This window comes from Apium graveolens, chromosome 10 (genome assembly GCF_009905375.1).
Source record: "Apium graveolens cultivar Ventura chromosome 10, ASM990537v1, whole genome shotgun sequence".
Lineage (NCBI taxonomy): Eukaryota > Viridiplantae > Streptophyta > Magnoliopsida > Apiales > Apiaceae > Apium > Apium graveolens.
The window spans coordinates 210580986-210608047 of record NC_133656.1 but is presented as its reverse complement, the minus strand read 5'-3'; the positions used below and the strand labels follow the sequence as shown (position 1 = coordinate 210608047).

Genomic DNA, 27062 nt, shown 5'->3' with positions numbered 1-27062 from the left:
CAGTTTGGTACATGGTTATAGTTTAGCCTAGCAAGTATAAAAAGTTACTCAACATGAGCTGTACTAGCTACATGTATAATTTTATCAGGGGAATGTGCATCTTCAAAATCAGATCATTTGTTGATCCCACTTCATTTCCGCATATTTTCCCTGACCTCCATTTTTTTTCTCTACATCTTTCCTAGACAACACCTACATTTTCTTCATTGCCTTGTACCGGATAATTGCACCCCAACTTATCAGAATGTTAATACCTTTTCAAACAAAGATATCTGGAAAAGCTACAAAAATTGTAGAGAAATAGTAATAATGGTGAGAAACCGAGAAATCACCTGAAAAAACCCTTGCAGAGAAGAAAAACAGCCCATTTTGATAATCCTTCATCTCTTCCTGGGTACACCCAGAGACAGAACCATATATCAGGCGGGCACCCTTCTTGTAATCGATCTTTACATGTTTGTAATTATTAGGTAAACATGAACTCACCTCATCCAAAGGGTAAGCCTAGGTCGCCTGTGCTAGCAGCATGGTCATGCCTAGGGAGTCAAATAAGTGTTGCTCATTCGCCTTACAACACCTGTATATTTCCCGGCATGATGCATCATTTTGTTCTACCGTTTTAAGGCCAAAATTCTGAATGTCTAGCTGTTCAAATTGGTTAATGATTATTCCACTAAGACTGGATTTATATTCTCAGAGAGGATGAGAGGGATCAGGAGGGGCATTACCTGTTAGCCGACCCGACCCAGTGTAATTTTCAATATCGTGCACATGTTGGACCGAGAAAGGTCTGCCACAGTGAATTGAAAAAAAATACATATTTTGGAATGAAAAACTTACCAGACAAGACTGAAACTGTAAATCATTATTGGTTGTTTTAGGACTTTACGTGAACCCTGTATATTTTCTTTTTTACTAGTTTATCCATACTAAAAATCGAGTTATTAGCAGAAGACAATGCTGATGTGCAGGGCTACTACCGGCTACGAAGCTGCTCTTGCTCTTGATCCTAATCACAGTGCCAGTACATACCTATACATTTTATGAAAAGCTAGTCTGTAGTAGATAAAATACATGATAGATACCTCATTTACTATGTTGTATCATTTGGAAAACAATTGTCCCAGACGATACACATTATAATTACTTGTTTGATTTCTTACCCATTTTGATGAGAATTCATAAAATTTGGTGTGAAAATTACTTCTCCTGCATCTTGCTTGGAGCCTTGAGTAAATTACTATAGATGCAGAAGGAGAAGACATGTGTAATGTGTACACTGGATTTTTCTTTGCTGTTGTCGCAAGTAACATTAGCAGCAACTTACTGACCCTTATACATGAGCCTGTGCCATTATTTCTTTAACGAGGAGGTTCATGTTTAGATAAGAAGAGCCACCATCCTCCATTGCTTTTTTGGCCTCGTCTCCGAGCACTCTAGCTCTTTCTCTTCTTTCCCTCCCTTCATCTCCACCATCCATCAACTTTTCTGCAGCCATTTTAATATCATCTCTCCTTACCAAAACTCCAACCTTCTCTTCTTCTCCAAACATAATAGGCCGCTCAGCACCAAGACTCAGCGCAATCCTTAGTATTTGCACCACTAGAGCTTCATTCAGAAACTGCTCGGCAAATAAAGGCCACGTCAACAATGGGATTCCAGCAGTAATACCTTCAAGCGTCGAATTCCAGCCACAATGTGTTAAAAATCCTCCAATAGCTTTATGTGACAGTATTAGAACCTGTGGCGCCCAACCCCATATTATTAGGCCTTTCCCTTTAGTTCTTTCTTCAAAATTTTCTTCTAAAATCCACTTGTCAAATTCTTCCGTTTGGTTTTTTATGCACCAGATAAAAGGTAGGTTTGATTCCTCCAATGCCAGCCCTAGTTCTATCAACTGGGAAGTTGCTAGCCTTCCCATGCTTCCTAAGCATACGTAGAGCACAGAGGTTGGTTCCCGCGCATCTAGCCAATTCAAGCAATCATGCTCATTTATGGAAGCCTTGTTACCTCTCTCAACCTTGTCTAATATGTCTTTGTTACATTGTGAAGCAGGTCCGATAGACCAAACTTTTTTACCCTTAACATTCGCATACTCTTTGATATACTCTGGCTCCAACTCCTCGAAAGTATTGGCCACTATTCCAAATGCTTTCTTATCGGATTCTAGGATTTGCTCAAGTAGAGCTTTCATAGCAGCAGGGTCCTGAGAAGAACTTGAAGGTTTCACCATCCCCTCAACCTTGGTTTTAGTTACTTCCACTTTATGTGGTAAGCCAGGCACAACAATATGTTCAGAGGTCCCTTCATCAAACAAGTTGGAGTTCATTAGAGTGTGCATAGACAAGAGTGAAAAGCAAGATGGACCATGAAAAATAAGTCGTGGAATGTGAAACTTGTGAGCCACATCAGTTGTCCAGGGAAGACACATATCAGATAGTATGCAACTTGGAGGCGGTTTAACATCTTGAAGAAATGTTTCAAAAGGTTCGCGTAGCATACTAGTTGCTGCAAAGAATTGTGCACTCAAATGATGTGTGGATAGCATGTCAAAATTTTCACATCCTTTAGGCAGTCCAACTTGCTCACTTGGGAAGGTAAGTTGAACCACACTGATAATGCGTCCGCCCTGGACAGCTCGGTTGACAGTTGCCTGAAACCGCAGAGCGTTGACAGGAGTAGTGATGATGGTAACAGCAGCGCCACGTTGAGACAACAATTTGGCGATGTCTACCATGGGGATTGCATGACCTTGAGCCATCAAAGGAAACAAGATAAAATGAAGGTTTGGATGAGCTATGTTGTCCATGACAAATAGTAAGAGTTAAGTTGTGTTGCGAGTCATTCAGTTTGTACAAGTAATAATATATATGTATATAAACATGTTGATTCATTGGGCGGTGCTACATTTTATGTGGTGATGTAAGAGGCCACACATAGTGTTCTGGCGGCTTATCTTGACAAGGATTATGAGGCGGTGCAAACGCTAGAGCTTGAGTATGAAATTGTTCCTCTGGATTTGTTTGAGAGCCGTGTGTTGATGCAAATTACGATAATACCATTTGCATCATTTTGGTCAAGTGATATTAATGCAAGCAGGGGAAATTATTGATGTATGATTGAGTTGGGCTTAGCTTGCATCCGGGGACGTTTTGGTTATTTGGCGAATTATGAGCCATCTATAAGCAACAGAATCATGTAAATTTATTAGAATTAGACCCTCACTTGTCCCCTTAGCTAGATAGAGAGATAGTAGACTGCAATCCATTTTATATTGACTATATATATATATTTCTCAGCAATTATGGTTTGAGTCGTTATGACTTGTGACTGTGAGTACTTTTTCCTTTGTTACAGGGCCGAACAAAAACCCGATTAATCCAAAAAATTGACCCGACACATCCTTTTTTGGGTCGATCAATTCGAATTGTCTGAAATCGAAATATTAATAGTTTCATTTTTTTTTAAATCCGAATATAGTGGGTTATGTGAAGGTTTAACAAATTTACATATTTACCCAACCTGTTATATAATTGAGTTACATTCTTACTATATGTTTAGTCCATTACATATTTAATTCAATTCAAGTCTATTACATGTTAGCTCATATCAACACAGATTTTAACCTTGTCCATCCTAATAATATGCGAGTATAAGTTTAAATGTTTACCGATGACCTATATAAATAATAAATTAGTAAATTTTAATCTTCATTTATACATACATAAAAATATTTGTTAAAGATAATTGAACTGTATACTTTATTTATTGAAAAAATGTAAAAAATAACAATTTTTTTAACAAGATTAATAAAACTGACAATTTTTTGGGACGAGTGCGAATTCTAACGATTTGAATACGCAATTATAAATTGGGTAACACATTTTTATAACATATCCCAAACACATATGTATTAGTGAAAAAAAAAATCTATCCCACCTCTTATTTGGGTATAATATATTTATGAATATGCACATTACCGAGCTAGAACTTGCATACCAGTTTTGAAAATATAAAGTTAATATATAACACCCTGATTTCACATGCGTATCATATGATTACCCATTTGGAAAATGGGTATTAGCTATTACCCGGCCAGAGTAATTAATCCGTTATTTTCAACCATCTTTACTGACAATCATTATTTTCATACTTGTATATAAAAAATGGTTGTTTATCCCCTTTACCCTTATGTATTCACATGTCTTGTCATCTTGTCATCTGAAACTAAATTTAAAATTTCTCTTATTTTAAATTTTAAATTAATGACTTGTACAAAGTTGACATTATGAATCACTGTGATATTTGACATTTGCAGAATTAGTAGTCGAACTTTGAATTATGATTTTCAATTTAATATCGTAAGTTTATTCAGTTGAGTGTTCATATAAAATAAAAGGGTATAGCCCAACACAACTCAACCCAATCCAATCCAATATATGAATAATAGGCCTGGCTTAAAAATATTAACTTATTATTTAATATATTATTATTATTATATAAATTATTATTTATTAACAAATATGTATTTATTAACAAATATGTATTTTTGGTTTAAATCATTGTAATGGTAGAAAACTTTATTCAATTTAAAATACTACTTATTGTTGATTATAAAATATTTCTTTATTTTAGATCCCACGACCATGATCAACTTGTTTAAAGATCTAACAATTCATATTAAATTGATAGTACATAGACCATAACTACCAAAAATTTGGATAAATCTATAACTAACCTAAAACCCGTGCGATGCATGGATTATTTTTAATATTATATTATATTTTTAAATTTAATTTGAACTAAAAAATTTAAGCTATGAAACTTATTTAGTTGAAATTTTAATAATATGATTTCATAATAATTATTAAAATACACATAGGTGTATAAGTTAGTGTTAATATAGTTTTAAAAAATAATGTAATGATTAAATTTATATTTTTATTAATAATGTAATACACATGTTCGAATCCCACGGGAGGAGAATTTATGATTATACCTCCTCAACCAGAGTCCGTCGCTTAAATGCGGTTTACCGCTGCGGGTTACCTACGGTTAAAAAAAATCATTAGACATATTATAATTTTATTAAGAATACTTATCTATTTACGAAAGTATTTTATTTTAAAATTACTATAATTACGGTGACTATACCGACTACAAACCAAATTTTCATTATTTCGTCTTTAATATAATAGTATAGATAGATAGATAATGATATAATATTTTGTACAATAATTTTAGATTAATTGTAGATTTGCAATTTTGCAAAAAAATAAATCTTAGAGTGATATTTTTAGAGTAAAACTAATGTACAAATAAAAAAAAATAATCATATTTTTACCTGTTTCATTTCTGTATACAGTTACAATTACAAATAGGATTAAAAGTAAAATTCCTGGATACGAATCGGCGCACCATTTGCCTTTTACTTGCCCTCCCTCTTTAAATTAAAAAGGGTTTATCAGTCATCGGTGTTTGTGTTAATGGCTTCTGTTGTTGCTGAAGAGGACGAAGGTGGTACGATACCCCCCTCGTTTTCCTTCATACAAATTACGTACTATATAATCTAATCTCTATTATTTTATTTTATTTTATTTATACACAAATTGCAGGGGTTTTAAGACAAGTCAGAGACACACCACCCCAACATTACGTGCTCAAACTCGACTCTTTCTCGCTCTTCTCTGAAAATGGCGTTGATCAAATCAAATCTAACACTTTTCAAGTTGGAGACCACAAGTGGTAACTTTTTTGTATAATATCCTTCTTTTTTACTTGCTTGCATGTTTTAATTATCTTTAAGCAAATTAGGCCAAGTGATGGGCGCTTTCTTTTTCTTTTTGGACTCAACAGCTTATGTATTTATGTATAAAACTAAAGGATGAAGGACAGGAATAAACCTTTTTCATAACAAATTAACATAGATAGCCTGTTCCATGTAGATGACCAATTTTGGCCGGTGGATTACGCATTGTTAATCCGTGATTTCTGATGATGCATTGAAGAAGTCTACAACAAATCAGATTGTTAGTTAGTTAGATAAGTATTAGAGTTTTGTTTAATGTTAACTTAGTTAACTGGATAACCTTTGACTTATCTTTTCAAAACAAACTCTATCTTAGATAAACCTAACATATTTCAAATTCCTTATCTCTCTCAGGTTTATCTCTTTCAAGAAACAATTCTAACGGATTACTTGTTTTACACATTCAAATATTTCAAACCTAATCTTATCTTTTATTATCTTTAAAAGAGTTTTGAAATCCATTATATCCGTTACACGTTTTCTATATAAACCGACTTGATGTTTTTCAGAAACACAACTCTCTGCACTTTCCATCTTATATCTTTCTGAGAAAAACATCCTCTTAATTACATTCATTGATTATCCAGTTAATTAAGAGTTTATAGTCGAGTTGTAATCTTTCACATTATTATCTTTGAATTTGAAAGGAAGGTGTATTGTATCACTTGTCCCGGGTTGTGGGAATATTGATTACAATATCAAGGCCAAGTAGCTGTGTGCTAGGTAGCTGTGTGCTAGGGAAAGGGTTCTTTCATTCAGGGCCAAGATTGTAATCAAGGAAAGTTTGTAAGTACTTTATTTAAGTGGATATAATACATTCTCTATGCTAGTTGGCATGGGGACTTGGATGTAGGCCATAGACTAGGTATAGGGGCCGAACCAAGTGAAAAGATTTGGTGTTCTTGCATTAACATATTTCTAGCATTGCATGTTTATATTTCTGCAACTTACATTCTGCTGAATATATAGTATATGTCTCATTTGCTAAGACAAAAGAGACTGTCTCATTTGTGAACAGTTGCACTTTAACTAATTCTGTTGAGCCTTCGAATTTCATTTGGTATCAGAGCAGGTGCATTTAATTCTCTTTTTAGTGTTTATTTTGCTAGCGATCCATGGCTCAACCAGATAGGTATTCAAACAATTATCCACCACTGCTTCATGGTGCTGAAAACTACAATGACTGGAAGTTTCGAATGAAAATCTTTCTCCAGCGTGATGCATTTGAATGGGATGCTGTTGAAAATGGTTTCACAATTCCTATGAAAGAAGGAAAGCCAAAATCTCTCAAGGATCTCTCTCCCGAAGAAGTGAACGCAATGAATTCCAATGCTAAAGCTATGAACTCATTTCTCAATGGCATGGTAGCTACAGAATTAAGAAAAGTTTCAGCATGTACTACTGCCAAACAGATTTGGGATACGATCAAAGTCAGCCACGAAGGCACGTCTAAGGTACGTGAAGTAAAATTAAGTATGCTAATGAGTGACTATGAAGGTTTCAGGTTGGAAAGAGATGAAAGTGTTCGAGATGCTCAAGGGAGGTTTCTGACATTAATGAATTCCATCTCACTTCTGGAAAGGATCATTCCTCAATCTGAGATAAATAGGAAAATCCTCAGAGCAATGCCAAAGAAGTTTGCTCCAAAGGTTACCATTCTGCAGGATTCAACACTGCTTTCAACTATGGATACTCTAACACTTTTCAGTGAATTGGAAGAATTCGAGAACCAACTACGCAGATATGATGAAGAAGATGAAGCTCCTCGCAAGAAAACTCTGGCTCTTAATGCAGATGCAGGTGATTCTTCTGAAGATTCTGATGAAGAGATTGCACTTCTCACTAAGAAGTTCCACAAATTTCTGGCCAAAAAGAATACATCTAAACGACCCATGAAATCTTCATTTCCAAAGAAAGAATTCAGACCTAGTTCAAACAAGGAAGGCAAAAATAATCAAAACAAGGATGCATGCTTTGAGTGTGGAAAGAAAGGTCACTTCAAGAAGGACTGCTACAAGCTCAAAGCCAAAAAGAAAGCTTTACTCACATGGAGTGATGATGATTCTGAAGTGGAAATTGACTCAGACGATGAATTAGCTCAACTATGCTTTGCCGGATTTGAATCTGACTCTAGTGACAATGATGAGGTACATACTGTTCAAGTTAATAGAAATTCATATATATCTCAGGATGTACTAACCTTGCAGGCTCAAAATAAAAATTAAAAGAAAAGAATGCTTATCTTAAACAAGCATTGAGTGAGGTTCTTAATGAGGTTGATGATTCCATCAAAGATGAATTCTTAGTAGAAGAAAATAAGCTACTATCTGAGAAGGTCTCTAAGCTGAAAGAAGAAGTCAACTACCTCAAAAATGAGATCGAAATGAAAGATGCATGTCTTGATGCATTAAAGAAGGAAACTTTTTCTGCTGAAGCAAATGCATCCTCTGATTCCATAGTTCCTGAACTCAAGCAAAAGGTTGCCCAGCTGGAAACTGATCTAGCCAAATGCTTTCATGGAGAAGGAACCTTGAATGCTTTACTTGCCCAACAGAAATCTTCTCTTGACAAAGAAGGTTTGGGGTATGGATCAGCCAACAAAAAGAAGGTTTTTCAAAGTGGATACAAAAGAACTCCTATGAAATACAAGATGCCTTATGAAAAATGTCAAGACTGTGGCAAATCTGGTCACACCAATTCTGCATCTCGGTTATGTGGTATTAAGGGCCACGATACTAACTCAGCAACTAGATCTAAATCTGTACATAAATCTGTTAATATTGTTCAAATGTGGATTAAGAAATCTGACAGGCATTTGTATAAGATTTATGATACTAACATTCAAGGACCCAAAGTCACATGGGTACCTAAGAGATAAAGGATCTTTTGCAGGTCTGTTTTAAAGTCCATGTTCCTCGAAACAAGTGGATTATTGATAGCGGTTGCTCTCGTCACATGACTGGAGATAAATCAAAGTTTCTCTCATTAATCGCTAAAGAGGGAGGCTTAGTTACTCTTGGAGATTCCACTACCGTACGTATTGTAGGTAAAGGTACCATAGGTAACGACAAGTTTGCTATTAACAATGTTCGTTTAGTTGATGGTCTTAAATATAATCTTATTAGCGTAAGTCAGTTAACTGATGCTGGTCATAGTGTTAAGTTTGATAAAGATGTTTGCTATATCGGTAATAAAGCTAACGAGTTTGCTTTAGTAGCCAAAAGAAAGGGAAACATCTTTGTGGTAGATTTTGATGAACAGCAAGAAGAAATCTGTCTAGCTACCATTCAAGAACAACATAATCTTTGGCATAGGCGTCTTGGTCATGTTCACATGGATCTACTTCGAAAGATATCTTCACATGAGTTAGTTCGAGGTTTACCAAAGCTGAAATTCAAGAAGTTGGAACCATGTTCAGCTTGCCAGCTTGGAAAACAGGTGAAAACTTCCTTTACTGCGAAGAATAAAGTATCAACTTCTGTTCCTCTGCAATTGTTACATCTAGATCTTTTTGGTCCAGAAAGATATGTAAGTTTGGGAGGTAAGAATTATGCTTTTGTTATAGTAGATGATTACTCTCGTTTTACTTGGGTGTTATTCTTGCGTACTAAAGATGAAGCTTTTAGTGAATTCAAAGATCTTATTACTAACCTTGAGACTAAGTATTCCTTAAAGCTCAAGACTATTCGTAGTGACCATGGAGGAGAATTTGAGAAAGATTTCGTGACTTTCTGCAAATCTAGAGGCATTACTCATGAATTCTCTGCCCCACGTACACCTCAACAAAACGGAGTTGTTGAACGCAAGAACAGAACTCTACAGGAAACTGCTCGTACTCTTCTTCATGAAAGTAATCTGCCGCGTAAATTCTGGGCAGAAGCGGTAAACACTTCCTGTTATGTATTAAATAGAGTGCTTATTCGTCCTATTTTGCTTAAAACTCCTTATGAATTGCTTAAGAATAAAACGCCTAACATCAGTTATTTTCGAGTATTTGGTTCAAAATGTTTTATCTTAGATACACAGAACACTAGAGGAAAATTTGATGCTAAGTCTACGGAAGGAATTTTCTTGGGATATTCTACTACAAGCAAGGCCTATAGAGTTTATAATTCTATCAAGCTCAAAGTTGAAGAATCTATCAACATTACATTTAATGAATCTGCCTTGAAGATATCTCAAATTGAAGAAGATGTTGCGGATCTATCGTCTCATTCCCAAATGAGACAGTCTCATTCTGAAAAGAGTCAGTCTCATTTTGACAAATCAAGCAGTAAAGACTCTCCAGGTCCATCTCAGTCTTCTGATAATTCTTTGGGATCTACTCAAGCTTCAGATGAATCTTCTGGTTCTCCAAAGACTCCTGATAGTATTTCAAATGTGAATTCTGTTACTCCTCTGGATAAATCTTCACAAGCGGAAATGAGGCAGTCTCTTTTGAATGAGACAACTCCGATTCATTTCCAGGCAGACAATTCTAATGAGGAAGAGATGAGTAATATTCAACTTCCTAAATCTTCTAGGACTGTGAAGAATCATCCACCAGATAATCTTCTTACTGATTTAGATCAAGGGATTTCTACGCGAAGCAGGCTTCATAACTTATGTGCATTCTGTGCTTTTGTTGCTGAATTTGAACCGAAAAATGCTCAAGAAGCTGTTGCAAATGAATGTTGGTCGGTTGCCATGCAAGAAGAATTGAACCAGTTTGAACGATGTCAAGTCTGGGAACTTGTCTCTCCTCCTTCTAATGCAAAAGTCATCGGTACTCGTTGGGTTTTCAAGAACAAGAAGGATGAAGATGGTAACATTATTCGGAATAAAGCTCGCTTGGTGGCTCAGGGATACAATCAACAGGAAGGAATTGATTTCGACGAGACATATGCCCCTGTAGCACGTCTCGAAGCTATTCGGATTCTAATGGCATTTGCAGCTCACAAAGGATTCAAGCTTTACCAAATGGATGTTAAAAGCGCATTTTTAAATGGTCATCTTAAGGAAGAAGTTTATTTGAAGCAGCCTCCAGGTTTCATTCATGAAAAATATCCACACTATGTCTACAAGCTCAAAAAGTCTGTTTATGGATTGAGACAGTCCCCTCGATGTTGGTATGAGCGTCTCAGTCAGTTTTTGCTAAAGAATGGTTTCACTCGTGGTACACTCGATCCAACTCTTTTTATTTTTCATAAACGCCATCATTTTCTATTAGTACAGGTTTATGTAGATGATATTGTGTTTGGATCAACTGATGAATCTTTGTGTAAGTGGTTTTCTAACTGCATGCATAAAGAATTTGATATGAGTTTAATGGGTGAATTGCAATATTTTCTAGGCTTGCAAATTAACCAATCTGCTGCAGGCATTTTCATACATCAAAGTAAGTATGTGAATGATTTGCTTAAGAGATTTGCATTAGAAAATATTTCCGCTAAAGCTACTCCGATGAGTACATCTGTCAAGCTCACTAAAGATGAACAAGGTACACCTGTAGACATTACTAAATATCGAGGTATGATCGGCTCGTTATTATATTTAACTGCTTCTCGTCCTGATATTATGTATAGTGTTTGTCTTTGTGCTCGTTTTCAATCTCAACCAAAAGAATCTCATCTGGATGCAGTTAAACGGATTTTTAAGTATCTTAAGGGAACTAGAGATCTTGGAATATTTTATCCTAGTTCTACTTCTTTTAACTTAATTGGTTTTTCAGATGCTGACTATGCAGGGTCACAGGTTGATAGAAAAAGTACAAGTGGTGCGTGTGAATATTTAGGTGATTGTTTGGTTGCATGGCACAGTAAAAAACAAACATCTGTAGCTCTTTCTACTGCTGAAGGAGAATACATTGCAGCTGGTAGTTGCTGTGCTCAAATTTTGTGGATGCAACAAACATTGCAGGATTTTGGTATTTCTTATACAAATATTCCTATTTATTGTGATAATACCTCTGCAATTAATATCTCTAAAAATCCTGTTATGCATTCTCGTACTAAACATATTGATGTTCGTCACCATTTTCTGCGAGATAATGTCTCAAAAGGTAATATTGAGTTAATTTATATCTCAACTGATAAGCAAAGAGCAGATATTTTCACCAAACCTTTAGGTGAAGACCGGTTTTGTCTTATGAGACGTGAACTTGGTATGTGCACTATTTCTCATTAATTCATTTTTACATCCCTGCATGCATTCTATTTAGCTTATGTGTGTCAATTATTTGCATAATTCATCTTTATGACTGAAATTGTATAATCGAGTGTTTAATTAATTGATTAATTTAATGCTGATTTATCTATGGAATTTATTGATGAATTTTTGTGAATTAATTACCGTGTTTGGTTTAATTAGTTTGCGTGTTTCAGTCTTAATTATATATTTTATATGTTATTATTTGATGGGACTCTTGAACTTTGGAACTGAACCGAGTTGCATGAATTTTCCTTCAAGTCTTTAACTTTGATTTGACTACTCCATCTGTTTCTTCTCAATCTCTGTGTGTCTTCTCGTTTTTCGAGATACACTCCACCTTTCTACTTCTATCTCACTTCTAACTCTTCATATTCTTCTCCTGTCTTATTTAATCTCAACTTCTTTTTCTTTTCCTCTTTCCAAACGTTTCTCTTATTCTTCAACAATGTCGACCCCTCATACTCGATCTATATCTAAACCCGCTAAAACCCCTAACCCATCATCTTCTTCTCTTAAACGTCAAAGAACTAATCCTGATACTTCTACTCCAATGTCACCCGAAAAATCTTCTCAGCCTAAAAACGTGTCAAAACCCATTCTTAAAGAACGAATTTGTGATCTTTCTCTGCTTCAGCGAGTGGGTGTTGTCGATTTATTCTCCGCTCTCGGTTGTGAACCTCTTTTATCCCCACCAGATGTTATTTACCCTTCTTTGGTTCGGGAATTTTATTCTAATTTCTCAATGATGAAGGAGGATATGGTTTATTCTGAGGTTCAAGGTGTTCCGATTGTGTTCAATGCTAATCTGTTGTCTCGAGTTTGTGGTATCTCGTGCTCCGGTGTATGTCCGTATACCACGCATGCAGCATTCATGGAGTTTCCAAGATTACAGTATGAAGAACAACTGAAAGTGATTCTTGGTGAGAACTTTATCGGTACCTCTCTTAAGCCCATGGTACATGATCTTACTCCACTTGCTTTATTGCTTTTTAAATTGTTTCATACAAATCTTTTGCCTCGTAAGAGCGGTCGTGACCGTGTTACTTATCAAGATGTTGTTTTAATTTCGGTTTTCATGACTAAAACTCCTTGTGATATTGCTTCGTTGATTATCAAATACATGAGTCATTGTGCGTCTCATGAATCTATGAACTTGTCTTTTCCTGCTTTGTTGACAAAGATCTTTAGACATTTTTCTATTATTTCTGATGATGATAGAACTGAGCCAGTGTCTACTATGTTTGATCTGTCTGTCCTGTCTGCTAATAATATTGAGATTATTGAGTCTGGTGTTCTTATTTTTGGTGAGGGTCATAAGTCGTTTGGTTCGTTTCCTGAGTCTCCTCATTATATGTCTGATCCTGATCAAGAGGATTCTGTTTTGTTGAATTCGTTGTTGTCAAAAGTTTCTGAAAACAACAAACTTTTAGAGTCTCTTAAAACCCAGTTTGCTTCTATTAAGTCCCTGGCATCCTTGACTTCTCAAGTAAGTATGATGCGTGCCTCCTATGAGATGTTTAATAAATCTGTTACTGCTTCTCTTGAATCAATAAATGCTAAGTTGGAGATTTTACATGTCCATGATAAGAAGGTGAGTAGGGATATAGATTTTGAATTTGGTGTGCTTCATGAGGGGATGGTTACCACTGCCAAGGCGTGGGAGGAAGAATTTGTCAAGCTCTTCTATAAACTTGGTACAGAAACCAAGTACATATCTCAGCATGTCTCTACCCGTAGCATGCCATGGCACCAGAAGAAGGACTGGCTTGGTGATATGACTCTAGCCGAGATTACTTCCCCTTTGCCCCTGCCTGCAGTTCCTCCACCTGAAGCTTTTGGGATGACTCGTGCTGAATATCGTTCGTATATTCTGGAATGGCTTCGCAAGAGAGATGGGAAAGCTCCAGATGAAGGCAAGTTAGACAAACTGTTCTCCGAGTATGGTGCGTCTCCAGTTTACCACAACAAGGGAAAGCGAAAGACTCGAGAATCTGCTCCTGTTGATGTTGATGATTCTGACTAGTTCCTTTACCCGCCTTTTATGATGTTGAGGGGGAGAATTTTTTTAATGTGTTGGTTTGATTTAAGACGATTGTGTGTTTGTTTAATGTGTTGGTTTGTTTTCTTGATACTTGGTTTAATTATCTGTTGATCGGTTGGATAGGTTGGATAGCACTGGTTTATGTGCTGGATTAAATATTTAAGGTTTTATAACTTTAAGTACTGTTGAGTGCTTGGTTTTTAATCTTGGTTTTTAACCTTGGTTTTTAATCTTATTTGCTGTCCCATTTGTTTACCTGTCTCATTTGATTAGTCATATGTTTCATTTGCATATTCTCATGTTTATCAACTGATTGTTGCATATATACACTGTTACTATCTAACATATTGCAACATGAGATTAAAGTGTATTTTATAGGGGGAGCATAACACTTCTTTACCCTTGGCATCATCATAAAAGGGGGAGAATGTTAATCCGTGATTTCTGATGATGCATTGAAGAAGTCTACAACAAATCAGATTGTTAGTTAGTTAGATAAGTATTAGAGTTTTGTTTAATGTTAACTTAGTTAACTGGATAACCTTTGACTTATCTTTTCAAAACAAACTCTATCTTAGATAAACCTAACATATTTCAAATTCCTTATCTCTCTCAGGTTTATCTCTTTCAAGAAACAATTCTAACGGATTACTTGTTTTACACATTCAAATATTTCAAACCTAATCTTATCTTTTATTATCTTTAAAAGAGTTTTGAAATCCATTATATCCGTTACACGTTTTCTATATAAACCGACTTGATGTTTTTCAGAAACACAACTCTCTGCACTTTCCATCTTATATCTTTCTGAGAAAAACATCCTCTTAATTACATTCATTGATTATCCAGTTAATTAAGAGTTTATAGTCGAGTTGTAATCTTTCACATTATTATCTTTGAATTTGAAAGGAAGGTGTATTGTATCACTTGTCCCGGGTTGTGGGAATATTGATTACAATATCAAGGCCAAGTAGCTGTGTGCTAGGGAAAGGGTTCTTTCATTCAGGGCCAAGATTGTAATCAAGGAAAGTTTGTAAGTACTTTATTTAAGTGGATATAATACATTCTCTATGCTAGTTGGCATGGGGACTTGGATGTAGGCCATAGACTAGGTATAGGGGCCGAACCAAGTGAAAAGATTTGGTGTTCTTGCATTAACATATTTCTAGCATTGCATGTTTATATTTCTGCAACTTACATTCTGCTGAATATATAGTATCTGTCTCATTTGCTAAGACAAAAGAGACTGTCTCATTTGTGAACAGTTGCACTTTAACTAATTCTGTTGAGCCTTCGAATTTCACGCATTGCTTACTTGGGTAAGCCCAACGCATTCTCTGAAAGAGTATAACTAACCATAAAAATGTAATACACATATAGTAATGTAGTGATTGCTAACACGCATTCTACATTAGTGTAATGTGTAATAATTTTTTTTAAAAAAATAGATTAAGCATATAAGAAAGGAGTATTTTCATATATATTAAGTTATAATACGCATTTTTTAGAGGTGTAATGTACTCCCCAAAAGGGGTTATTGAACCCTAAAAAATTAAAATCTATCAAATTAGGATCCAAGATATAAATATCGGATATTGTTAAAGGATACGCAAGTGGCTGTAAAGTATTTTGTTGGGATACGCAAATTTCACCGGGTATCGTGAGAGTGAAATAAGCAGCATAATTTATTAAAAATATAATATTACGCATTCATGGTTCTTGTAAATCCTAATGCCCTGACGGCAGGTTCAAAAGACCAAAATTGGCCAAGTTTGCCAAGTAGGCTATTTTCGTATTATTTTATAAAAAACAGTCTAAAAATTTGTCAATTTTTCGAAACTAAGCTACATCAGTCTGTATGTTATCTCATTCGTCGGATCGGCCCGATTTTATAGTATGCATGCACTAGATCTTGTACTTCGAAGCTGGACTTAAGGCATGCTTATGAGTACAGGAAGATTGTATTGTTTCCAAATGGAAATAATGGTGGCAAGGATGATCATTTGTCTGTATACCTGATGTTGGAGAGCACGAGTAGTTTAACTCCCGGTATGGGTGTTAATGCTGTTTTCAAGTTCTTTTTGTTTGACCAAATTCGAGGAATTTATGTAACCGTTCAAGGTATGCATAGCAAACCATTTTCAAGTTTTTACAACTTTTGCCTGGTTCTAAAATAGAGTCAGCAAAGTAATTTGATCTGGAACTCTATGGTGTACGCTTGTAATTTGTAGGGAGAGCAAGACGTTTTGACAGGCTAAAATGTGAATGGGGTTTTGACAAGTTCATAAACTTAGAAGCTTTGGAAGAACCTACGAATGGTTTTCTAGTGAACCACACTTTCTTCTTTGGAGTGGAAGTATTTTTATCTCAAGGCTCGAGTGCTCTTGGTGAATATCACTCAATATCAAAAGTTGCCGATGTATCTGGTAAATACAAGTGATTTTTCAGAGTTGGGGGAGAACAGTTATTCTGAAGAATTTGTTGTCGGAGGATTTAAATGGTAACTACATAAATGCTCTCAAAAACATGGTGCTTGATTTATCTTAATAACACCTTTTCCGTCAGTCAATTAAAAATAAAATGCTTTCGGTGCAGGAAGCTTTGGCTATGTCCGGAAGGCAACGGGAAACTTAAAGGTTTCAGTATGTCCATGTTTTTGGTGTCTGTGGATTCTCAAAGTACGACGACTGAGCACAGAGTAAAAGCCAAGTACAAGCTAACACTCAATGACCAGTTCAAACAGAATCATAAACAATTTAAAAGTAATTACATATTTGTTTTTAATTTTTTAATCACTATTCTTATTTGTTAATGGCCCTTTCTTGCTCACATGTATATCTTAAAGATTGACTAAACCTGTAGTGTCTAATGCAGCTACAAGATAATAAAAAATAATAAAAAAGGATATATAGTTGCTGATCAATGCAGAATTGAAGCAGAGGTTACAGTGCTATGTGAAGGTAAACGTGAGACTTTCAAGTGCCAAGTACCTCTTCTTTCCTGGAGTGCAGCAGCATTGGTACTTTCTGGATTTGAATGTCGACCAAATGCTAGTATTAAATTAAACGAATCTAAGGAGACTTTATTATTCATCAGAAGAGAATGCATGTAAACGAATCCAAGGAGGCTTTATTATTCATCAGAAGAGAATGCATGCATCAGTGTTTAATTATAGATTAAATATCTGTTTGAGGACTTACTACTTTTCATTTGTCAGGATTGCTGAGAGAATTTTAATTCAATATATAAAGAGTTAATTGCATTTTACTACCTCCACCTTTCATTTAAAAATAAAACTGGATGCCTACTTTGCAAAAAACAATTTTCAACCCTTAAATTTCGCTATCAAAAACATGTATATATTTTAACATACGCATGTACTTTTTCTCTCTCTTTTTTCTATCCTCCTTTAAGTACTTTACAGGTTGGGATATGATATCTCCCTACAACATGTTTTTGGAAGAACCAAAAGTGCCGGGACACGCCTGGCAACCCTTCAAACTATTGAACCTATGCCTCACAGCTGTACAGCCCCGTACATGTAAACATTTACAGAGCTTCATTATCTGCAACTCTACTACATTAGTACATTCTACTACATCAAAACAGAGATGCAGAGCATCATATACAACTATAATTTGTACATGTCAAAACAACCTAGCCATACATGGCCGAATGGGACCCCAACAGTAGTTAATTTCACTCAGCACTCAAAATTTGTACAGAATTTCATCAATCATTATGCACATTGTTACATTCTGGAAGAGTCTGATTCTTGGCTGTTTCGAGACGATTCCAACCGATCGAGCCTAGCATTTTTCCATGAGGTTGAATTTGTAGCCTTTAGTAACAAACCTATGGCTGAATTGCAGGTCGCTCTTACAATTTCATCTGCAGACTGACTGCTTTGGCCCACCAAAATACTGAAAACCTAAAATGAAACGATGTTCTATATATCATATTTGGTTTAACAAATAAATAGTAAATGTATTTCTTCATTACAGCAAAATACACCATGCCTGGCCATTTATACAACTAAATGCAATTTCAACCTAGACAAGAAGAATCCAGCGAAGATTGATGTCTCTTTATGTGACCTCGTTGCCAGTTTATTGTTTTGATTAGGTCATGTTCAAAGCTGATCGGATCACATGTGCCTCTAAGCAGAAGCTATGAATAGGTGGTAATTTGTGATATAATGGTTAACTTTATGTGGTTTTTATTAAATTTAGAACTGCGGTAGTTTCTTTTCTTTTCCTTTTGTTTTTTTGCTAATCGAACTGCAGTAGCTTTATATATTAAATAAAACCACATGCCATGTACACTATTGTGCATTATATCTTCAACCAACCTGACTACTATAAAGAGCAGAGATGTGGTTATCATCCGAGAGAGCAAGCATGCTACTTGACAAGTAAATGGCATTTGCTTGAATAACAGGCCAAGGAGCATCAAAAGCCTGCTTTTCGAGAAGTTCAATCAATTATAATATCATTCTGCATAGATAGAACACTAAAACAATGTTCACAAATATATTCATTATATAATTAGGTTAGGAACCTGGACAATTGAAGCCATGTAAGTACTGCTTCTGGAAGCTAGGTTCTGAGTTATCTGTTTTGCAATATCTCTGAGAAAATCTTCGTAATCAGTTCTGAAAAATGAATCAGTAAGCATTCCATCGTATTTTATAGCACACAGAACCAAAATACAAAGTACACAAGATTATTTTACATAAAGAATTATCAATTTTTTTACCGGTGGTCAGAGCTGATACGATGTGTGCTAAATAACACAGTCATTTCCTCCATTCCAACTAGATCAGCAACTCTCTTAAGGGTATTCTATGATTAAGAATGATTTATGTTCAGATGAAGCCCGAGTAGCTGAAATGAGCTTGCTATAATGTAATTACCTGGCAAGCTTGTCGAACACTGCGATCTTCATCGTGAAGATGTAGGACCAAGCGTGGGAAGACGGCATGCACCTAGAGTACATAATTGAGAGCTTTCTTATTCTATTTTATGCCCAAATTAAGAAGATTATGAAATAAAAAAAGACACAAACAGTAGCACCAAAAGTTTTCAAGTAATCACAAGATTATGTAAAAATATAATTGCACTTTACATCCTTGTATTTTGGCTGAAACCAATTTAGCACACACTTTTACACTCGACTATTAATCCCCTAGGTCCGAGGCCAATCTACTTTGCATCCCTTCCAGCTTCTTCCATTCTAAAACACTAATAATAAGTAACCTTCTAATCTTACGAATAAAAAATCATCTACAATCAGATAATGAGTCTATCTCAGTTCTCACTCATCTCTTACCGACCCTTTTCTTAATTCAATTTCTTTTCTTTATATTTTGTGCAAACCATAACAAGATATTTGTATAAATTATTTGTTGAGTACTGGACAGTCAAAGGTGATTATAGTATGGGCATGGTAGATGCCGCAGTTTTCTCATAAATGTTTACTGGCTCAAAGTCAAAAACTACCCTCACAGATTACACCATTTCCGGTTTGGAGGGAAGAGGCCAAAAGAAATACAAAGTGGAACATTTTTAAATATGGAGTTCATTAATTATCAAGAATGAAAGTAGCTGTACTACGTGACTTTCACGCAAAATAGGGATATACAAATACAATTAACTCTCCAACAAATGCATAGTATGGCAAGAAAAGAAAACCTGCTCAACAAAAGGCTCGCGTAATTCCCCAATCCCGTATTTGCTAAGTGTTCCGAAGGCTGCAAAGGCATTGGCTCTTATTTTCATGTTCATGGACACCTGTTTAGATTATGTATGTTACGTTACAAACATTCCCTACGAATTATCCCAACCACCAATACTTGAATTGCCGAGGCAGTAACGCAGTTACAATTAAGGTGATAACACCTTAAAAGAGGGATATAATTTTTTATGGAAATATGGTTAAGGTTTGAAGATCCTACTTGAAGACTGCGAAGTCGAACAGAAAGGCTAAGCAAAATTGGTTCTACAGCATCAATGGGTGAAGAATCAAGAACCTACAAAGTTTAACATTCAATTGTTACTACCTGCATAATTTGTTGAAGATGCGTGTGCAAAGTACATTAGGCATAAGATATACCATTAGCAAGCATGACACTGCAGTTAACTGTACAGATTCATTCAAGTCATCTAGCAAAGCTAAAATCACACCAAGAACCTGAGTTGTGTACTGGTTGACATGGATGGACGACATCTGCAAACCCAAGTGATATACAAAAATGTCAAGAATATCAGTTATATCAGTATCAGATTAGAGCAAAGGCATGCAGAAGTCCATCTTGGTTGATTTAGGTCCTAACACTAGTATATGTTAGAAATGCTCAAATTTGATATACAACACTGGAAACTTTAACTGATGGTTGTAGCTTTAAAAAATGTGCACTCACAAAGCAACGCATAAATACAATCGAGCTTTTCTGAAACCAATAACAGATTACACGGGAGAAATGCAAAAGGGTATTTTGAAAAAAATTAGTTTTGAATCACTGAAACGAATAATGCACATGTTAAATTACACATAATCTATCTATCTATCTATCTGTCTGTCTATCTATCTATCTGTCTATACATATATATGTGTGTGTGTGTGTGGAAAAAAGGAAGACATAAACCTGCACTAATCCCCTAAGACAAAGGCGCCGAACAGTGGGAGAGTCATCTGACACATGGTGGCATAATGCTTCAACTATCTCCTCCAATAAAGAACCCAAACCCTCACTGCGTGAAGATATTTTAAAAAACAAACTGTAAAGCATGCCTAGGAACAATTTCACAAAATCTAACAAATACAAATATCAATTCAACAGTATCTATTAGTGGGAGTAGACTACAAAGGAAACCATTTCACAATCAAAGGTAGAAGAACAAGGGTTAACATGTTTACAAATACATGAAAGACAAGAAAACTTGATGTAGGACAGGGTTAAACAAGGACTGAATACCTATCTCCGCATAGAATTGGCAAGAAACACCACAAATCCGCAGATTCAGTTCATATAATTCAACTAAAAAAAATAACTATTCCTGTTTTGATAGATCATTATTAATATAATTAGTAATTCTAGAATATTCACTAATGGACTTCCAAAGCCTAAAACACGGTTCCCAAATAGTTTCTTTGGGCTTCTTAATGGCCTGTCCTGCATCAATTTTTCCTCCACTGAAAAGAACTCGATTCCGTCAAGTTAATAAGACCAGAAGGACCACAATAAAGTACCAAAGACTGTTGTACGATTGGCACATGAGAGTGAGCACAAGTAAGAGTATAAGTGGTGCCTCCTTTGACAACAGAATAAGTGTCAGGGCGAGCAGTATGATGTGTATCACCATCGGAAATCCATGGACGTCCTAGAATAATGTTGCAGAGTTTGACAGGCAAGACATCACTCAAAACGTTGTCCTAAAACTTCCCAACTGTAAGTCTCACCGAACATCGTACCCGAACTCGCAGGCTTGTATTGTCAATCCATCTTATGTCGGAGTAAGTCTTAGGATGAGGCCTCTGTTAAACCCAACTGTTGAACTGCATCAGTAGATATAACATTTGTACAACTACCAGTGTCAATAATCACAAGCAGATCACAGAGCAGGTTTACCATAAAATGTTGCTCTAGTCTGAAATGTCTGTTGACGATGATGTGGATTGTGGACAACTTTAGTGTTGTCACCAAGATGATGACCGTAAAGCTCCAACACAGTTTTTCAACTCATCACACACACTTTGTTCCTCGTCAGTCATCCCGTTATTACCATCTGGAGGGCATTTTTCTTCCTTTGCAACAATTGTTACTCAAAATATTTATGACATGTCCCATTGCAGCTAAAGCATTTAAGATCCTAATCGGGGTGAGATATGTTGATCTTGTTGTACAAATTCTGTTGGGAGAACTCGTCCCTGATTAAATCGAGCCAGGTGATTTATTACTCAAGACAAGATTTTCCCCGAAATTAGCAAACAACTCTTCCTCAATTTGTTGAGCAGCTTGCAATATATCGGTTAAAGAGTAATAAAGATTACCAGACATTTTTTTAACAATAGCAAGCTTCAAACAAGTTCGATACATGCTAACCAAGCTACTTACATCAAGATTAAAATCTGAACGGGGGGACAAGTGACAAAATTTACTAGTATAATCAGCCACAGTTTTGCCTAAATTAGATAAACCTGATATGATTTTTTTGCTTGTAGTTAGCCGGCAGAAAATGTCGTGCCACTCTTCAGAAACGTACATGAGATTTTTCATTTTCAGCTCTCATTTCTTCCCATAACAATATTTCTCCTGTACAAACACAACGATTGCTCTCCTTCTCTTTGTCCCATCACATACGAGTTGTACCTAGTAGTTTAGCTTCGGCAAGATAGATTTTTCTTGCATCACTAATATCATGCCACCACAAGAAACTCTCCAAACTATGTATCCAATCAAGATACACATCAGCACGAGTATCTCCATTAAATTCAGGAACCTCTAACTTTACTCCTCTAATTTGATCTTGAGGCTCATATGCGATCTTTCATTGTTGTTTAGGCAGAGCTCTTTTTCTGGTGGTTCAAAATGACTCAGTGATTGATTAATACTACTCTGTTTGTTTAATTCCTATCTAATCATAGCAGCAAGAAACGGAATAAATCCGCAGATTCAATTCATATAGTTCAACTCTAAAAGATAACTATTCCTAATTTGATAGTAGATCATTATTAATATAATTAAGCAATTCTATATTTCTCTAACTAATGGGCTTCCAAAGCCTAAAACATTGTTTCGAAATAGCTTCTTTGGGCTTCCTATTGGACTGTCCTGCATCAAAATGACAGGGTTTACGGGATTCGTATATCTGATTCAATGTTGTCGTGTACTCTTTTTGATCTAGCGTAATATTACTTTCTAACCTTGAAGTTTGCCTTGTGTTTTGTAGTGCCATCAAGCATCAATTTGCCATATTGATGCAAAAAATGTCTCATTGATTCAGTTAAATTTGGTCCAAAAATATAACTAGAAATTAGTCTTGACAACTGATTGTACCATTCTGCTTACATTACAGTGTTGTTGAAGCTGAAACATAAGTCAGTTGAGTCATTTCTGTAAGAAGCATGACTAATTCTTTTAAAAGAAGTGTTCATTAAACCAAACGAGGACCTCTAGGGTTTATTAACAGAAAAATGTTTTGCGTTTAAGTTTCACTTGTAACTACAATGATATCTGCATGTGCTGACAGCTGACTTAGTAATGGATGTTTAGCCTATCACTTACATTTGACATGATTGAAACTTGAAAGTATAATTCAACTAGATGAAGCAAATTTATAGTAACAGTTAGTTTTTTTCACTATTAATTAGAATAACCCTGACTATAAAATCACAGAAGCTACATACTGTACCTTGTATTGACCTGAATATTCTACATGACGCAATTATGAGTAGATAGACTTGTTAACTCGTTAAAAGTTTATCTAGGAGCATATGTATTAACAATTCTGTTGCATATCAAATATACTTTTGGCATATGCAACCTAAAAGGATAATTAAAAAAGTAAACAGATACTTTGACGTGCGACATACTAAACATATGATGACTTAGTAATAACTGTACAAAAATATAGCAATCGACATACCTATACCGAGCAAACTCCGATAAAGCTGCAGCTGCAGCCTCCCTCTGAGCATTTAGGGTTCGATTTAGGTACTTGCTCAAAATCAGAGATATTCCTGGAATCTGAATAGGTCAATTAATAGAGCACACCAGGCATTAGAACATTTAATTTGCAGGACTACTATATATATATACACACACACATAAGTAGAACCTCAGAGAGCAATTCAACCCGAATACAGCACAGGCGCACAGCTTTAGAAGCTCATTAAACAGTTGCGATTTATGAAACCGCAACTGTAAAAAGATAGATATTCGAGTGTTTACAGAACAGTTTAATAGATGTAAAAAGATAGATACATTTTAAAGTAGAAACTAGAAAGAGCGGCTCAACTGATTTTTGATACCTCTTTGGGTCTTTTTATGGAAACACAGCCAGCCAAATCTCCAATAAGACTGATCCACTTCTCATTCTCAGTCTGTTCACCATCTCGTGCTAATATCTGCAACAAAGTTTACCTTTCTATAATAGTTCCAGACGACGAGAGGTACATTACTACAGACCTCTACAAGTAAAATTGTCCTACCTTTCCCATTTCGAGATCTCCGACACATTCACAGAACCCCTGAAATGCAGCCAGAAGTGCACTGCATATTGAAAATTAAAAAATGGTATAAGCATCCCACTGTCCAATACCCAGAAATAAAGACATGATAGTGGAAATGACTTTTCATAAGAATTGAAACAAAGGCATAGATTACCGTAGTGGTTCCTGATGACCAGAACTTGCTAACCCATGACAACTTCCCAAATGAAGAGTAAGTGTAGCAAGAACAGAAGCATAATTTTGCTCAACAGATTTCTTCCCAATTCTACCACCACCTCTGTCAAAATTTAAATGTTACCATAAAATGTAGAAGAAGACAAGTCACATCAATAACTATGTATACCTGAAAAAAGAAGTCAGAGCAAAGACAGCAGCATGCAGGATGTCATCCTCCATGTAATCAACAAGTTGGCTGGAACTTTCACCTCTGGCAAAATCATTTTTAAGGGCAGGGGACTTGTTAAGGACAGATAGCACATGTTCCAAGAACAGATTTGAAAGCACTGTATGCTGGGAAAATGCCTACAGATGAAACAAATGGTAAAATTATTTGTGGTAATTGATGAGATTAAGCTACTAGCTCGTAGACAGTGGCTAGAAGGGAAAAAATCGAACTACTAAACGTACACATTTATATTATGATAACTTCAAGCTATGTCATACATTGTTAAATCATAACCAAGGTACAAGTTATATATAGTCTGACTACTCAAGATCAAAGGCTTGGATCAAACACCATTATCTAGTAAATGCTGACGAGAGGTACCATATGTATAATCAATATAACAAACTCGGTCACTAAGCTTGGGTTTAGCAAGTTACTCAGCTAGATACACTGCTTCAGTATTTTTCAAGATTGAATTATAGTGAAATGAAAGATACTGAATTTTTCAAGGTACACTGGCGAATTGTTCCACACATGCACAAGAATTTTTTGTTTACTAATTTCTTAAAATAAAATGGAAGCTTTAAAGTGCTGGCGCCTTGTTTTCTTTTCTATCCTTTTCCATATTGTTAAATTTCATTATCAAGTTACTTCCCTTTTTTACTTCCTTTTTTCATCGAAACATCTCTAATGTCAAGAACACATATCATGATTACAAAGGGCATTTGTAAAAGCACATACACCACTTTCCACTGAAATTGAACCATGCCAGTTATAACCAAGGACAGGACATGAATTTACTCTTTTCATTGTTATTTCTTCCTTTTCAAAAGTAGCCATAGGCCATATAGCTGCATTCTAAAATTAACGGCCCGATAAATAAATTCTTGATATTTGGGACATCTGAGCATGTAATATAATGTTAAAACTTTGTTGAATCATGGAAACTACTAGTTCTAAATGCACCAATTATGTAATGTGTTAATGCATCTACTTTAAAATAAATTTAATTCAGTAATCAGTATATACAGCTCCCTGTACCAGTTCATTAATTTTGTAGGCTCAAATTATAATTATAAAAAATTATAAAGTATTAAAAGTTTCTTTGTATTTTCTTAGTCCTAATTTATCTTTGCCAAAAATTACAACCTAAATGATCATTAACAATTTCAGACATTACTAAATATTTAATATGTCAACTTAGGACTTCTTATAGTGCATAATAGACTAAGAAAGCATTAGTCTACTTGAACAATTAAAGTATGAATTAAACAGTTTATACCCTATAATCTTTGATAAGCTGGGTCATTTTCACTTTAAGTGATTCTATTCTTCCCTAGATCTTTGTTTATCCGACTCCTAGTTTCCCTTAAGTACCTGTATCAGACACTCGACACTTGGATATGGCCATTGACATATATTTTCTTTAAAAAATTACTGATACTTGGACACGTATCATGTAGGACACTTCAAGGTTTTAACAAAACCCTAGATTATTGGGATTGATTATTCTTATAAGTTATAATAATTGGACATCTCTTGGGAGCACTTTGTGCAGTACCTCAGGAGTTTATATCATAATATTAAAACTACTAAATCCACAAAAGGGTCTCTCTCTCAATTTCAGATGATTCTATATTTTCTGTGGGAGATCCAATTTATGGTAGAAAATCAACTTTAGCTTAAATCTTTAAAGAATTTAATCATTGTTCCCTTGATGCATATAACCATGCACTACAAGTCTACAATGGAAGACAATATTTTTCAATATTCCATATGTAATCATTTCTTATTACCATATTGTATTAAATCTTCACAACAACAGCAACACTGATATTCTCTTAAAAAAAGACCAAACAGATGAAATAAAATTTAGCTTTGCTAAAATTGATACTTTCCACGAGAGGACTAGCAAGACTCGAGAACTAATCAGCCTGACAACGTAATATACCAGACTGATACCAGAACAAAATAATCATGGAAACTTACATAGAAAGCATCCTGCATTGGCCAGCCACCTCGTAACCTGGAAATATCCTTTGTGACTATATCTCTTCCTGCAGAAGTTAATACTTCACTGAAGACAATTCTCGAACTGGTGGTCTCAGCTAGGTTTGATATCTAAGACGTCAAAGAAAGACAGAGAGATAGAAAAGAGCTTCAATGCAAATAATATACTCATATTATGAAAAGCCAAGGTAAACCTAGTTACATGGAAAGTGGTATTGTTTACAATGCAGAATGCATACAAAAAGGATACAGCACCAAGAATTTCCTGGCGTATATACTTTTCAGTAACATGAACTGTGGCCATGAGCAAAGACTGGGCTGTCCTGTTGGCATTTATCCAGACAAATTTAGGTTTTAAAAACCATACATTAAAAAAATGCATTCTCTTTAACGGA

The 27062-nt window shown here is 35.3% G+C and overlaps 2 protein-coding genes and 1 long non-coding RNA gene across 7 annotated transcripts in view; 1 reads left to right on the top strand and 2 right to left on the bottom strand.

Moving 5' to 3' along the window:
- Positions 1-646: 646 nt before the first annotated feature.
- LOC141689221 (UDP-glycosyltransferase 73E1-like) lies at positions 647-3019 on the bottom strand. Of its 2 annotated transcripts, none has more exons than XM_074493437.1 (2): positions 1164-3019; positions 647-790 (listed from the first exon to the last, which is right to left on the bottom strand). In XM_074493437.1, exon 1 carries the CDS (start codon positions 2807-2809, stop codon positions 1334-1336), a length of 1476 nt encoding a protein of 491 aa, XP_074349538.1. In that variant the 5' UTR covers positions 2810-3019; the 3' UTR covers positions 647-790; positions 1164-1333. The 2 variants fall into 2 exon arrangements, with proteins under 2 accessions (XP_074349538.1, XP_074349539.1); XM_074493438.1 differs by lacking the exon at positions 647-790 and adding an exon at positions 799-1032.
- Positions 3020-15759: 12740 nt separating this feature from the next.
- On the top strand, positions 15760-17278 carry LOC141693844 (uncharacterized). The gene is made up of 3 exons (XR_012563292.1): positions 15760-16160; positions 16271-16539; positions 16635-17278. It is a non-coding gene; the product is annotated as an uncharacterized LOC141693844 (long non-coding RNA).
- Positions 17279-17399: 121 nt separating this feature from the next.
- LOC141693843 (protein SHOOT GRAVITROPISM 6) overlaps positions 17400-27062 on the bottom strand; it is a 30069-nt gene continuing 20406 nt past the window's right edge. For all 4 annotated transcript variants that reach the window (XM_074499019.1, XM_074499020.1, XM_074499021.1 and 1 more), the window contains 16 exons: positions 26918-26990; positions 26647-26778; positions 24616-24794; positions 24427-24549; positions 24252-24312; positions 24072-24167; positions 23687-23787; positions 20686-20791; positions 20154-20267; positions 19996-20070; positions 19733-19831; positions 18955-19026; positions 18798-18883; positions 18600-18693; positions 18391-18498; positions 17400-17970 (listed from right to left, as the gene is read on the bottom strand). In XM_074499019.1, coding sequence (XP_074355120.1) covers positions 17791-17970; positions 18391-18498; positions 18600-18693; positions 18798-18883; positions 18955-19026; positions 19733-19831; positions 19996-20070; positions 20154-20267; positions 20686-20791; positions 23687-23787; positions 24072-24167; positions 24252-24312; positions 24427-24549; positions 24616-24794; positions 26647-26778; positions 26918-26990 — 1699 coding nt within the window. In that variant the 3' untranslated portion in view covers positions 17400-17790. The remainder of the gene's footprint in view (positions 17971-18390; positions 18499-18599; positions 18694-18797; positions 18884-18954; positions 19027-19732; positions 19832-19995; positions 20071-20153; positions 20268-20685; positions 20792-23686; positions 23788-24071; positions 24168-24251; positions 24313-24426; positions 24550-24615; positions 24795-26646; positions 26779-26917; positions 26991-27062) is intronic.

Bases quoted from the DNA above. Each gene is read 5' to 3' on its own strand.
- LOC141689221 (XM_074493437.1), bottom strand. From the start codon at position 2,809: ATGGACAACATAGCTCATCCAAACCTTCATTTTATCTTGTTTCCTTTG.